General features: G+C 40.6%; 1 protein-coding gene across 1 annotated transcript in view; it reads right to left on the bottom strand.

The window, feature by feature from the left end:
• Positions 1 to 15,898, bottom strand: part of snd1 (staphylococcal nuclease and tudor domain containing 1) — a 171,731-nt gene that overhangs the window by 23,304 nt on the left and 132,529 nt on the right. The window contains exons 18-19 of the mRNA XM_031758697.2: positions 15,277 to 15,418; positions 1,706 to 1,829 (exon numbers count right to left, since the gene is read on the bottom strand). Of these exons, the coding sequence (XP_031614557.1) occupies positions 1,706 to 1,829; positions 15,277 to 15,418 (266 nt within the window). The remainder of the gene's footprint in view (positions 1 to 1,705; positions 1,830 to 15,276; positions 15,419 to 15,898) is intronic.

Genomic DNA, 15,898 nt, shown 5'->3' with positions numbered 1-15,898 from the left:
CATTAGTGCTAATCAAAAAACCCAGCAGTTTCACTTTGTAACGGTTATATTTTCAAGCGTATCCGACAATCTGAATGAAAATAAACTTGTTATTACAAGGACATACTAATCAGGGTTAAATTAAAGGGAAAAAAAACTGAAAACAAAACAACAAAATGCCTCAACAGTGGCTAAATCCTTCCTGTGAATTCATACGGACGCAACATAAGAACTTGTTTTGCCTCACACTTGAGTCAGTGTGTCGTTTCATCTGACCATCGCTGACTCTTAACTTTAACAAATGAGCGTGAGGAAGACAAATTGGCTGCACACCAAGGACAGCAGGAAAAAGTCAAATAATTAGGCCCACATGGGCAAAGACAGAAACGAGAGCACGAAGTTAAAACTGAATAAGTGATTAACAGGAAGACAACAGCAATGAGCACAAAGAACAGAAATGAGAAGAGCAAAAGACAAAGTGACGAGTGACTAATGAACAGTTTTTCTTATTCACTCTCTTTTCCATTCACTTTGACTCTGTGGTATTCCAAGAGGCCTTGTAAGGCGACAAATTTCTAATTACTCCCCGAATGAAAGGAGCCGACATTCCGCATGCGTCACAGGATACTTCGATACGGATACAGAGAACAATGCAAACATGAACGTAATTAGCTTGTTGATAAATAATAGAAAGTGACAAAGATATCAGATATTTTCCACCTAAAGTGGGGTTCCTGACAGACTTTTTTCCACAAAAAACAGGTTAAAGAAGTGGAAGGTTTACAGCAGATGGCTTGCTATAAACTTGAGCCCTGCCCCGGAAAAACAGGACAGGAAGATGGAAGGAGGGATGGAAGAACGAAAGGACAGCACCTGGGTTGGGGGAACATTTGGTTTTTAATCAGTTTCGTGGTCTTTTTTCACCGTCACCTTCTTGACAGACTCCCTCTCCCTCCCTCGATCACTGTGACTTCTATCTGTCCCATAACCATCTGTAAACTACGAACATCCAGTGAGGAGATGATGAAGAGGTGTGTATGTGTGCTACTGTCAAGCTACTGCTGATTCTGAAGGGCCAAAGCAGTGGCATTGAGCTAATTACACCCAGTGGGTGTCTGCAGTCGACGCAGGCTTAAATAGAGACAAGGTAAAAATGAAATGTCAGGTGTTCCTGTGAGGGAAATAACTACAGTGTGCAAGCACATATTGTACCTCACAAAAATGTATAAAATAAATGTTGAGTTTCGAGTTTCTTCCCTCAGCTGATAAATCACACGCTGCCATCAAGTTCTTTTTTTCTTCCCTCGGGGCATCTGTTGATACTGAGTATTGTGGTACAATCCCATCAATAAGTTGGCCATCCATTGTATTATGTGATGACACTGATGAAGAAACCAGATACCATCAATCACATCAGCTGACACCTGATCCACGTAATAAGGTCAGTGTCACTCCTGACCGGTGCTGTCAAAATTGGGTGATTATTCACTGAGAAAAGAAAACCTGCACAGATCGAACTGTTTATACATGCACTGCATCATTCATATCACTGCCAAGAAAACTGAATGTAAATTTTTTTTATAATACTGAAGAACAGCAGCTAGTAACCCTTGTGTCAAAAGAGAGAGACATCTTAATCCTTCCTGTTTGTCATAAGATGACCTGACAATGTTGATAAGGTTGCTATGAGGCTGCTAACATCAGAGGAACTATAATGCATGCTCACCATTCGCCATCAGCAAACTTGGCTATGCAGTAGTCTCCCCGGCGTGGAGAGTAGGATCCTTCCACTGGTGGCTGGGCGGCGATTTCTGCTCTCATGGTCTCCATCAGGCTCTCCAGCTGACTTCCTGATATGAAATTCATGTGAAATAACAGGTGAGGACTGGAGTTCAACTTACAATTCCAAATGCAATTTGAGTTTTCTTCAAATTATACTCATTACATGCCAGTGGCCAGTTTTTAACATTGTTGTGGTTTCAATCTTTTCTCCGTATGCATTTCACCTGACTAAAACTGGGACTTTCCACCTTGATGCAGCAGCAGTTAAAAATATGGCACATCTGTGTGTAAAATGGACCTAAAATTAATTAAAATCCTATACAGAGGTGCCTGTGATTCCTCCTTTCAGCTGCCGGCAGTATGTGACTGATGGAGGGTGGATCCTGAGGCAGCGGCAGAAAATGAACACGTGTATCTTACCCCATGCAGAGCCCCTAAATAAATGTATGAATATAAATGAAACCAAGCCTGGCGCAGCTTTGTGAGGCATTATGATGCTTCTTGTTTGAGTGAGTATTTTTCTGTCGGGTTGTTTATTCCCTTCATAACTGAATGGTGCAACTTCTAATAATCATTTTCCTTTTTGTTATGAATAAATTAAAAGCATTCCTGCATGCTCGAGTACAATAAGATACTTCAGTTCAAGTTAAATTAAATCACTGCTTTAGAGAATGTACTTTATGCCTCAATTCAAATAGACACAAATAGGTGTCCTCAAAAAGTTCTGAAAAATGCATAAGATTTTCAGAAATCTTGACCTCTGACCTTGAGGTTACCAAAATTCAAACTTCCCTGAGATTTCTAGCAGATGTATGAATCTGAAAAGTAGATGGTATGAATTTGAAAATTGTACGTCGGCTTGTTCTCAAAATATCGCATTCACAAACTTGGGTGTCTGTGCCGCCTGCCTGGCATGACGACGACAATACCGCATCAGCCTTTTTACATTTGAGGAATATAAACAATCTGATTATGGTGGGTTCCAGTCTGCCATCCTATGCTCTGAATGCACTGAAAAAGCAGGAATTCTTTTGGCCTTTCAAATACAATCTTTGCTTCCACTTCTTCAAAATGAAAATCAAGTTGAAGGATAGCCCTTTTTTGACATATTGGAGGTGAATCACAGAGGCAGAAGTGCAAGGGGACATGACATGACTTCTACTGAGAGATCTAAAAATAATAGCCACGCTGAAACCCGTCCAGAGGTGCACAAGACGATGACCCTGAATGTAAGATTAGTCAAATTTAAATCAGCCGAGGCTTATTTTTTTAACACTTAAGCACGACTGGTGGCTCAGTGGGGAAAAAACAACAAACAAAAACAAAACATTAACGCCTTCAGATACAGATACCAAAACAACGCAAAAACAACCTGCTTCTCTTGTTATGCCTCGACTCTGTTAGAGAAATAGAATTTTAAATTAAGCAAGCCAGCTCTCCCAGTGGGTCTTTATGGCCTATCAAGCCATTATATCATGCGAGGGAGACCTATTATGGTGGATTCAAGGCGAGAATGGGGCTGTCGATATGGCGGGAGCTTGAGAAATCAGATTATGAGTCAGGCCTTCATGGATCCAATGACTGCGGTAAGTGGCAGCCTGATTTGCACCCATCAGTTGCAATTGGGGAGCTGATTGTGAACACCACTAAGTATGTGCATCTCCAAGAGAGCCACTTTTCTGGTGTTTGTGTATTATGTACAGTATATTTATTTGTGTATTGCAGCGCATGTTTACACACGCATGTCTATTAGTGTTCGCAAGTGGCTGTGCGTTTTGTGTGTAGAGCTGTATGAAGAGTGTGGAAGCAATTACAGCAGCTAGTTTAGTAAAGTGGCCCATATAAATTTCCATGGTGGTATTTTTAGAGGCCATTTTCACTGATCTACCACCTGGAGGGGGTTGGTGGGCAGGAGCGCCAGAATCATGTGCAATGGAGCATCTTTAAAAACATAAATTCATACAATGGGAAAGGAAACTGAGGCAAAAACAAAATTGCATTACGGATACAGTACTGTGAAAATGTTGGAGGTTATTCAAGGAAAGTAGAGATGCTTTCGAAAATACTGCAAATAGCTTCTTTTCCTCCCCCCAATAAAATCATTTAGTAAGCAGTAAACATAACAATCATATCAATATTTTGTGTGACAATACTGCATCTACGCATAAACTTGCTCCCAGTCCTACAATAGCAGATCCAGATATTTTTAAACCGGATGGATAGAAGAACCTAGCATGTCAGCCTTGGGTAAAAAACCAATTTCTCACCTTGTGCATGTGTACTTTTATTTTACAGTATAACCGGGGTATTACAAAAACATGTTTTCTCCCACTAACCTGTTTTCTTGTGTGAAAATAAATGCAGTCAGCGTGTGCATGTATCTGCGTGCAAAATTAGTAAGTGCTGCTTATGCATGTTACTATCAAACAGCTTGGAGGCAGGCACTGCACGCACCTTTTTTTATTTTTTTTATTTTTTTTTTACTTATGTACTGCTGCTGTGAGTTGTCATTAACACCTAAAATTATTTATGCTTGTGGAGAACAAGAAAACACAAATAATGATGCTGTTTTTCCCACGGTTATCTGTGCCGAGACAGGCAGGCAAGCTGCAAACCAACAGCAGACAGGAAACCTTCATTTGCATGCTGTCAAACTTGGAGAAAAACACCAACGAGGGATACAAAGGGATTGTGGGAGTGTGTAAGAAAAGCTGGGAGCTCAGTTTGATTGTGAGGAGTGGGAGCGGCGGTCAAGGTGGGGGTGTCCGACACATCACTAGCCACCCACTGGTACAGCAATTGCTAATGAATGCAGCGGAGAGGTGGGGAAGAAGCATCGACACACCAAACAGACCCATCCTCAGCATTTTGTAGAGAAAGCAGTTTTTAGAAAACACATCAGATGAAATGCTTTCTAAACAGCTTGCATCATATGGACCAAACACACACGCACGCACACAGGCGGGGTGGTTGCATCACTATACTCCAGCTTTACCACTGTGGCTTGGTGCAGAATAACTAATATTGCAGTGGACTACAGCTTTCACAGTCAGCCACCTCCTTGATTTATTAAGCAAATTAAAAAAGTTAGTGCGTGCCTTCCTTCTCAATGAGAATGTGTGTGCATTTAACTGAAAATGCTTTATTGATGTAAATGATATTTACAATACTGAGCAACAGAATGGATTATTTACAGTATGAACTGGGAACTGAAGCTTATGAGACCACCATATCACAGATTTTAGAATGAGCATAATTATCCAGACTAGCTAAACAAATCTCTCTCTGCATACACATTTTATCCCATTCATGGTGATGTTGGGCCTTTTAGTGCCCATCACCTTTATTTCCTCTTGTACACTGCTGTTTGGTACAGTTTGAGCTAAGGGTTCTATTTTTCCTGATGTTTGGAAAAAGAAGAAAATTAACATATTCATATTCACCTCCTGATTCTTATCCTCTAGAAAGAGAATAATGAAGAATATAATACATCCTTATATACCAGATGCATTTTCTTGCATCACAGTTGAGCTTCAGAACTTTCTTATCTCAGTCTCAACCTGATAGAGTTGTAAACTGACACCTGCAGAGCACTCAATAATATTCATTTCCACATCTGCAGACTGCAAGGTGTGCTCAATTTAGTATGCAGCGTGGGACTCACGCATTATCATTATTCCGTGTTGGGATTTGAAGGTCTAATTAGGAGTGCAGAATTCTTGGATCTAGGATTATCAGAAACACTCCATCCATATGTCCAAGTTTAAGTCTATGCTTGTCCATAGAAGAACATCAGTGTACTGTCAAGGTGCAAATCACAACACCAATAATAACAGCAACAACAACAACAACAAAATGCATGTGGAAATATATTGGATGTGCAAGGAATTACACATAAATGCCTACAATTAAGTCTCCTCTGACTGCAATCAGTGTGGAAGAAAGCTAAAATGAACTTCACAAACTGCAGGTGAGCACCGACAGAAGCAATTTGCCATCTGGGGTGAATTGAGTAAAAGCTTACGCAAGTGTGGAAATTCTGAATGAATAGAAAGAGTCGCGTTAGCATGGAAGGACAGCGAGGAAACGCTGCATTACAGCACAAGATTCCCATTTTACGTTGGCATGAAGACAACTAAATATCTGCGTGCAGAATGGGTAAACCATGTCAAGCGTGAGTGCTCATTTTGCGTTGAATGGAGAGCCAAAGTGATGATCTAAAAAGCAGCCAAACCACTGACTGTGTCTTATGGCGGCCAATTTCTTTCTGTCTTCATCTCTTTATTCATCTGTTGTTTTTTTTCCACCCCCCTCCCTCGTTCTGTAATTTGTTTATTCACCATTATGGATGCAGCTGTTTGTAAATCATATATAATTACATTTTGAATGCCCACAGAATAGCGAGGGAACAATTAGGCTTTAAAACAAGAAAACAACAGAAAAGGTGAGCGAAAAAGAGAGAGGGGAGAGAGACTGACATGTTACAGGTTAGTTATGATCATATTTTATTCTTTTGTGGCACCCGGTGTGTGAGCAAAGACGGGGGAAAACAAAAAGCCAGTAAAAACAGCAAATCAAGTGCCCTTTCACTACGCATCCCAAGGCTCCACTGAATTCTATTAAGCTGTTTACAAAAGGCATTAAACCCACAGAACGGTAAATAATCACAATATGAAAGGAGCTCAGGCCAGGAGAGCAATGGCTACCTATGAAAGCCTTCCAATTTCCTGGTTTATAAGAATGACAAAATTAGGAGTCAAAGCAGAGAGCATCTATGAAAAGATAACTGCCAGTGAAATAACTGGCTGGAGAAGATCCAGACACATAAACCTAGCTACAGCTCAGTCAGATTTATAAAAGCAAAATGGATGGTAAGATCTAGAGACACACAATTACCCCAAAAGCCTTTTTTCTTCCCTCCTCCTCCTGATTTTTACATCAGCATTCTCACTCATGTTGAAAATGCTGCAGAGCCTTTGTTGTGCCCCCTGCCTGGCTAGTCAAAGACTGTGTGGATACATGGATGGTACATCATCTACCATCTGAGAGACTCACAAACACTGAACAGAGCTTCGTGCCCTAGCTCACCTGTTAGTTTGCGGTGTTAAATATGCATGAGGTTTGGACAGGCTTCATCCTCTCGGGGTAGAGGAATGGCTGTGTTTCAGGACATGCGAGCAACAATTTCAAGGTAAAAAGGCAGCAATGACAAACAACAAAACACAGCCTCAGTATACAGCGTACTGGCTTGGGAGGCCTGCAGTGAGAGCAAGCACACAAAGCTGTTATGAGATCATTGGCCCCCGTGTTTGGTCAACAAAGAACCAGTAAGGCAATCACCTGCAGACAGTGTGTAAAAGAAAGGCAAAATAGGAAAAAGGCCATTTAATCCCCTTCCTGGCTGATCTTTAAAATATTCTGAGCATCTGCAGCATGTCGAAGGAGGTCAAGCTAGAGAAACAAATGATCGCCCCACCTGACAACTGCTGCTCCACTCCCTCTAGAACGGGATATGGATTATGTCTTGCGATACTCCACCAGCAATAACTCTCTTCCATTTTTCACTTCCTGCCAGTCTGGAGTCGTTTTTCTTTTTTTTTTTGTTGAACGGCAAATTACCATTTCTGTAATTGGAAAAACCATCACTGAGAGAGAAAGCATCTGTGGCTCTCTTTTTGCATCAGTCTCTTCTGTTCCTCTCTCTACCACCTGTCGAGTCTCATTGACTGCAGCTAATGCCCGGATTTGATTGTGGGGAGTTTATATAAGAAGGTCCTTATTCCCCAAATGTGCACATATTTGCACATTTTTGCCCACATTTGGTAGAGTTGATGAGATCCAGATTTAGACCTGCAAGTGGCTCACCACTGTGAAAAGTCCCATTCTGCCATTCAGCTTTAGGTAATCGACCTCGAAGTTGACATTAGTGCAAATCGTGCTTACAATGAGTGTGGACAAACATGCTTATTTTCCACCTGAAAAGCAAATGTACCCCACCTCAAACCGACAGGTGAGCTGACCTTTTAGAAGCTAAGTTGCGTATCTGATTTAATAATGAATGCCTTGGGAGGCGGAAGATCATCTTGGCGGGAGTTGACCTCTAAATATTGCATCTGCTGCAGTGGCAGGGAGCTGGAAAAGTGAAAAACAAGCCGCATCGGGTGCTTCTTCTCCTGCAACTTTCATTCCCTAGCTTGGTTACTTTGTTCAGTGTATGGTCAAATTGGACTACAACAAGGCCTTGTACACACTTCAACTGAATTAAATATTAGACATAAAAAGGGAGGAGAACAGGGATACAGTGGCCACAGAAATAACCACTTTTCTTTTTTCAGAGTATGGTCCATTTTGTTTTAATGGCAAAACTCTAATTAGACTGAGTTTGAAATTAAAGCTAGTATTGTATTGGAAACAAGTAGCATAAGCTCAAACATAGTTGTAGTCACATACACTTAGTATAATTATAAAATCATTTACTTTGTAATTTTATTGAACCAAAAAAAGGTTTACTACAATCATTAATATACCCATCACAGTAATGCCTGAAAGTTGTTATTTTCCACTGCTGAATTTCTGCAATTTCTCTACTTAAAACTTTAATAAGACTGTTCAACAGAGAACTCATGCTTAACAAAAATTACTTTGTTAAATCAAATGCTTTGGGGGGAAAACCTAAACAAACAGTATGATAACGCACTGGCACAGAAGTTAATTATCTTAACCCCTGGCTGACTCTGGCCCACAGTGTTAAAATTAGACATTTCATCCAAAACACACACACAAAAAAGTGACAACCGTTTTCAGTGCACTCTTGCCTTTTTTTTTTTAGTAAGCTGTACTCTGTAGAGTAATCATCACTTGGCTGCCCTGACATGACATCTAATTAGGAGGCCACTCACCCTAATTCATATGAAACGCTATAGTAATTCTTATGTTCTCTTATTGAAATCAACAGAGTGAATAAAAAGGGAATTAGCCCTACCAAAAATCTACTTGAACTAAAAAAAGCAATGGAAAAAATAAATTGAACCTAAATTGTAAAAATAATGAAATTCCATTTCAAAAAGCAGGAAAGGACTTGGTCTGAAGTCCAGCCAGACAGTGTTGTTCTGCCTGCATTGCTCCAACAGTAGCTGGGTCCAGCATCATTAGGTGATGAACAGCTGCTGTGTGTAAAAGGTAGAAGTGTGAATAATGTGGACGGAGTGGCACCTGGTTGGGGGGAACGACTCCACTCATTATGAGGCTGTATGGGTGCCAGGAAACAAGCGGTAGACAGGATGTACCGCCAACCGCGCTGCAGCTGAGGCTTGGGGTGAGCAGAAAATGTGTGTTTGTCGGTCGGGGCCAGGCCTAGCAGCCCAGTACCGTGGATGTGACAAGTGCGTTAAGGCCAAATCAGGGGGAGGTCACTAGCTAGGCAGAGACAAGTCTTCTGCCCAGTAACACAATCTGTGGCTTGGGAAAACCAATGCAGTAATGAGCAATAGCGATATTAAACATTAAGCATCTATTCTACACAAGTTTACAAGACAGAATAAATGGTGTTGTGGCAGCTGTAAGTTGTATGTTCAGGTAGACCCCAGCTTATATAAGCACTGATTTGAAATAGCTGTATGGTTCCTGGAATGTCACCTGCAACTTGGCAGCCCCTAAAACTCTGTCTCTCCAACACTGCAGTGAAGCATGTGCAAATTTTTCACAGATCATCAGAACTGTCAGCTCTGTGGGGCCTTCGTCAGTTCTGCTGGATACAACTCAAGTCAGCTTGCACTTCATAAAAGGATACAGGTGAAAGACCCAGGTACAGAGTTTCTCCTTCTACCTAGTTCACAAAATCTAAGGAGGAGAACCTGATGACATCGAGTATGATGCCATTCTCCCTGCTCCACAGGCATCATGGTCAGTGGCAGTTCCATCAGTAAGCCGCTGTCTTTCCCAACACCCCATGAAGTCTGCCCACATGTAGTAGTGTAGCTGGGGCTCTATTTGAGTGTGGTTTGGAGAGATGAGACATTTCTGGGATAAACCGTTTGCCACAAAGTTACTGTCAAAGGTTTTAGGGCTGGTTGTGATTGTAGCCTCGTCCATTAAAAAACCTCAGTGTGGTTACTGTTCCTTCAGCTTACCAACCTGAGCTGTTTAAGGTGATCTGTCTCCTGTCAGAGAATTGCTCCAAGTCTGGCCAACTGATATGAGCCGATTCATCCACGGCACAAAGACACAGAGATCTAAAGACCACAATAAGCGAGAACTAGCTAGAGATACCACACTTAGATGGACAGCTTCAACTCTCTGGGTACCATAGTGCTGATATAGTGTTTGAGAGATGGCGTCATTTCATTGCAGTGTTCTGTTTTAGATGTGTTATGCATCCTACACTATTTGCTATATAGTGGTAAAACGTTTTTCACTGCCGATGTGTGTTTGGCTTCAATTTTGGCTGGGCAAGTGGGCTTTGGAAACGTGCCAATTGGTCAGCATAGGCTTATGAGAAGGTTTATAAAGGAAGCCCATCAGCTGCACCCTGCTTTTAAGCCTCTAGCATGCCTCCTGCAATTTCCCCATCATTTCAGAGGCTCTCAGGGCTCCTTTGAAGTGTGCTGACTTGAAGGCACATTCTCTCAAAATTATCTTTTTTGCTGGCTTTCTCAGAAGCAAAAAGGATGTGTGAACTACATGTTGTATCTGCCATAGTTCCCGTTTGAAGTTTTCAAATCACTATAGCTCCAGTTAGCCTGCTTATATACGCCCCACTCTTGAGGGGTACTGGCTTTTCACCCCAGCTGTTTGTTGATGAGAGTAGCTTAATTCACTTTGTTATGTACAGCCTTTGTGCATCCAGTTGGATTGGAAAGAAAAGACAAGAAGAGGGAAAAAAGGAAAGCAGCTCTTTGTTTCCCAGGTTGCCACTCATTGAGGGAAGGTTCTTACCTTACAGTGGTCAACACAATGGGTGGTAGAGGCTATTATGTTGGCACATTACTGCCAAGGACTGAAGTCTCCTACACGCGCAATGCCCCAGACGTGCAGCTAGCGTATGGGCCCCTTTTCTGTGAAGGATATCTAAGCAGCTGCTGACTGGCCATGGCTACAGATGTTTATTAGGATCTACCAGCTGGATATGCCTGCTCCTTGGAACATTCAGTCCTTAGTATGGGCACTTAAGGTCTCATTTATGCCACCGTGTTGGTAGGGTGCATTATAAACCTGAGCAGAGCTTTTTAGATCCGTGTCTACATCTCCACTTAGTGTCAAAAATACATGGAACAACCAGTAATGTGTGCATTTCCTGCTCATGTTTATGTTTTTATTGCTTCTTTAGTTTTGCCATTGCCACTGACAGAAGTCATATCATGAAAAGGTCTTTGCAATGTAGTGAGTGATAGAAACACTTAAAAATGTCTACTTCTGTCACCGTCTTGGTTATGCACATTTGGCTTATTGGAAACCAGCATACAAATATGTCTTTGTAGCCTTTGTATTGCTTGAAATCACATCAATTCCTCTCACTGTGAAACTAGAGAGCTATATGAATGGACAACAATGTAACCAACTTTCCTAGGCTGTAGTGTTTTGGTCAGGTAGGTTTTCTGTAAACAAGGTTTGAAATGAAATGTTTAGTCACTACGGTGTCCAATATACATTTATACACACACATGCCCACTTCAGATTCATACCTATCAAGAGTGCAAGAATACATTTAGCAAGTGTTTAAATTACGTAGACTCTCCAGCATACTGGTAAACTAACAATATTGTACGGCACAGAGTCACTTCCTTCCCCTGTGCCTGGAGTGGCCTTTGTCTTTCAGTGTCCAAGGTCACACAGATCTATGCAGGCCCCCCTCTGACAGTAATTACATATAGCCTCCGGAGAGGAAGCAACATGCACAAGGAAAATAGGGGGGGGGAAAAGACACAGCAGTACAAAGCAGAGAGATGTGTGTGTGTGTGTGTGTGTACTGGGAGAGGTGGGGGGCATGAAACAATGCGCGATAAAGACCCTTAAAATAAACTGAGGATTAAAGAGCTTCTCGCTCAAGCTTCTTGGTGACTTGGAAAAAACACTCCTAACGTGAAATTAATCACTTATCGAGTCTGTGTAAAGATTTTCATATACTGAAAAGGAGAGAGAAAAAACAAGCCCTTATATCCTCATTTAATTATAAATGGGAATAATTAAAATGGGAAAAGGGGTAAAATATAGTGCAGATACAGAGGGGCCCAGGAGAATAAAAGAAATTATAAACCAAATTTCCTTCGTTTATGAAAAATAAAAAATAAATTCTATATTATACATACACACATTTTTTTAAAGTACAGCAACAGCTGTGAAAGCTTTTCAATACCCACTGATCACAGCAGACCACAATAAATAAATAAATACATTCCATCCTATTAGATAGCCACAACTCCCACAGGGTTAATGGTTTGGAAACTGCATCTAAATATTAATGACTGTAACCCTACCGATTATGTGTGTGTGTGTGTTCTCTCTGTGTTATCTTTCTTTATCTTTTTAATACATGCATCATCTGCTCATTATATTGGACTTAAAACATCTTTTTCTGCCCGACTGCTCATTGGTATTAATATCTACACTACTGCTAAATACTAAAGTCCTACTAGTCAAAGCTGTGGATATGTTGTTTTACAGCCCCTGCTATAAAAACATGTGTGAAATTCTGATGGATGGGAATGTCAGGTATACTACTATGTTAAATTTTGAATACATCTGTTGGTATATATAAATTCAACTCAGTGTTTACTCATCCGGTTAATTCATGTTTCATATGACCTTACTTGACACATGTTATTACCTATAGATTGGAATCAGGGCAGTAGCGAGCACATATGTATAAAAAAGCCTGCTATTCCAGATGTTTTCAGACATTGACAGTGGGACAGATGCTATAACCACTCTTTCACTTATGCATTTATGTTAGGTGGTATGTTGTCATCAGTTGCAATCACAAGAGTATAAAAAATTCTGCCTCCACTTCCAAGCTTATCTGAGTATATAAAAGTCCTTTTCAGAAAATTTTTTGGGGTGGAGGTGGGGGCATGTAATGATAAAGCACTCAGCTTGTATGATTTTACAGGCCCTAACACTTTGATGTTCTCTTCAAGAGGTTGGTATGACTTAATGTAGCTTTGAGGGAGCGTCAGCGAAAATGAAAGAAACCAAGGGAGAAAAGGAGATGGAGGAAGGAGGGGAGGGGCAAACAACATGAAGGAAAGGGAGATGAGGAGAGGAAAGCAGAGGGTGAAGACCGGTCAGGTTTTTCTTCCCTGCTGAGAATAACATTTTTTTTTTTAAGTAGCACGTAAGTCTCTTGGTAGAAGAACACGAGCCAATTAAGAGGGAAAAAATAAATAAAAAAGCCCCAGCACTGCTGGATCATCTAAAAATCAAGCCTTTATATGAGAAAAGATTAAATAACTCACAGCTCCCCTGTCAAAATACACTGAGAGCAGCAATGTTTTAAAAAAATGCAGGTTGTGTACAATTTCTTTAAATGCAACACTTTAGATCCTACCCCCTAAAAAAACGTTGAAGTTGTAAATACCTTGCATCTTCCATTTCCCCAGGTTCGTTTATAGGTATAAAGAACTTATGAGAAATATGCTAAAAATCAATAAAAATGCTTTGATTTGCTCTTTTATGTGTAGCTTGAGTACATTCTGTTTCCCACAAGACCATGAACTCCTACTCAGTTTTAGATATTGTGCAATATATTTTTGCTTCTATCCCACCCCACCCAACTGAAAATAAAGGATGCTGAAGGCATTAACCCAAGTTTCAGGTTAATGTGCCATGTATCATATATTTCAGCATCTTCACAGAGGCACCCGATTTAGATCAGTGATAAAGATTTATAAAAAAAAAAAAAAAAAAAACCTCACTCAACCTGAACATCAGTCCTGACTTGCAGGAAAGTGAAGCTGAAGTAGCCAGAGGCAGTGAAAAGGCTTTAGATTTGAATCTACAGCTGATAGAAAAAAAGATTAATTGTTGAGCGCATGTCACAATACCCGAAGCTTTCAACGTACAGAAAGGTTATACAAACAATTGTGAGCTAAATGTTTTTCACAGTCATAAATGATTGGATTATTAAGATGTGTGTGATGCTTAGGCTTAGATTGGCAGTAAATGAAGGCAAATTAATTAATGATGACAGTGAGGCAAATTAAAAGGTGGCCAAAGTCAATTTCATGGCCTCTACCAGGCGACTGCCAGTGAAGACAGATGTGGGGGGCGGCAGAGAGAGAGGAAGACCTCAGAATCCCGAGTTGCTCCTACAAACTGGCAGACGATGAAGGGATAGTGATTGGCATAAAGGATTCAGATCTGTTCCAGCTAGTTTGTCAATGCAGCTTTTAATGTATTTGCATGTTTCTAAATGCAAAATTGTGTCAAGGCAATAATTAAAGCTACATAGACAGAATTTAAAATAGACAACCCACCCCTGAAGCGCTCTCCCCTCTATTCTAAACCCTTCAAAGCAGATAAGCGCATACTTACATATTTCAAGCCTTTTTTGTGTTTTGATTTGGATCATTATGGCTCATACCTCATTGTAGCCTGAAAAAATTAACTTTTTTGAGATGCACAAGTACAAGTGCCGCGTTTCATATGAACTAAAACAAATTCCATGTTGTTTTTTGGCTTCACACAAGACTTGAAACCCACTACCTCTGCTCATCCCATTGAGCATGTATGCCTTACTTCCTACACCGACTTTTGTGTACTCATCTGATCTGATCTCAAGAGTTCTATGATTGGCTGGATTTTCTAAAGCCCAAAATCAAAGGCCAGCAGAAGTGCTGGAGTCTAGTCCCCCCACACTGCTTCACGGTGGATCATTCTAGATTTTTTTTTAAACCACAAAAATTTCAAACAGATTGCCTACCCGAGCTTTAAATGGCAAACTTTTTGTTATCATAGAGAGAGTAGATTAAATTGTAAGACTCCATTTGACTTAAAAAAAACCCCCCAAACATCAATGGTGACAGGAGGGGATGTAGTGATTTATTCCTATCATTTAGTAGTAATAATAAGCGGGACGTCCTTTGTTTTGTCTCCTGGTGGGAGGGATGCTGCAGCAGGGGATGAGCCGAATGTCTGAGTAGTAGAGATAATTGTCATTCATAAAGTCAGTCTGGTGTTAAAAGGGAATAAAATGCAAAGTCCTTGCTTGCCACCGCTGTTGGGAGCTGGTGTAGATAGTGGTATTTAGTGTGAAGCTGCAAAGGCTGATGGAAAAAATATGCAGCTTGAAGTAAAACAGCATGTTTATAAAGCAATTTAAACTTTTCTAAACGAATTCTCATTGGTTACTCTATCAAATTTTGTATTCACTGGAGTCTGTCTGGTTTTGCAAGCTGCCTCTTTAGGCCAACTCGAAAATTATATACTTGGAAAATTAAGTGAAGAAAAATGAATTTTCCTTGCTTCTGCAATTGTCATTCACGCACTCCCTCACTTATGCACACGACAATTTCGAGGTACCTGTCTCTACATCCTGGGCGTAGAAGTGCAGGGTGTCGGTGATTTCAGTGACATAGACTGGTTTGTAGTTTGCCACGCGCTCCTTCTCCTCTGAAAGATGCACGACCTCCTCCACTGGTTTCTCCTCATAATTGGCCCAGATCTACAACACATACAAAGAGTAAAAAATGTTTTAAAAAAGACATGTCAATGCAACACAAACATGGAGATCAGATAGGTCAAGCTTAATGTTCCAAACATTTTTCAGGGATAGAAATTCATACAATGAGAATTCGTACATGCTGCACTAGTGGTCTGAGATTTAGAACAGCATGAGACTACTGAATGAGACTGGAATGTCATGCTGACATACCCGGTCTTGGTGGCATATTGCACAAGCATCAGCAAAGCAACATTCATTTTCACTAATTATTTTTGGTCCGATTTCAAACTCTTGATGCTGCCAGCATATAGGACAGTCCATCATTCCTATGACAGATTTCTGACCTCACATAATACTACAAAGATGTTTCCGAACACAGATATTTGTAAAGATCTTCCTCGCGTCTTCCAGCAGTTGTTTTAGGGTTAAGGATTAAAGGTGGACTGAGGATCAAGTTAAGATTAGCCATGTAATGTCACC

This window comes from Oreochromis aureus, linkage group 17 (genome assembly GCF_013358895.1).
Source record: "Oreochromis aureus strain Israel breed Guangdong linkage group 17, ZZ_aureus, whole genome shotgun sequence".
In the NCBI taxonomy this organism is placed as follows: domain Eukaryota; kingdom Metazoa; phylum Chordata; class Actinopteri; order Cichliformes; family Cichlidae; genus Oreochromis; species Oreochromis aureus.
Note: the sequence above shows the minus strand (reverse complement) of the source record. Positions and strands in the feature narration are given on the sequence as shown.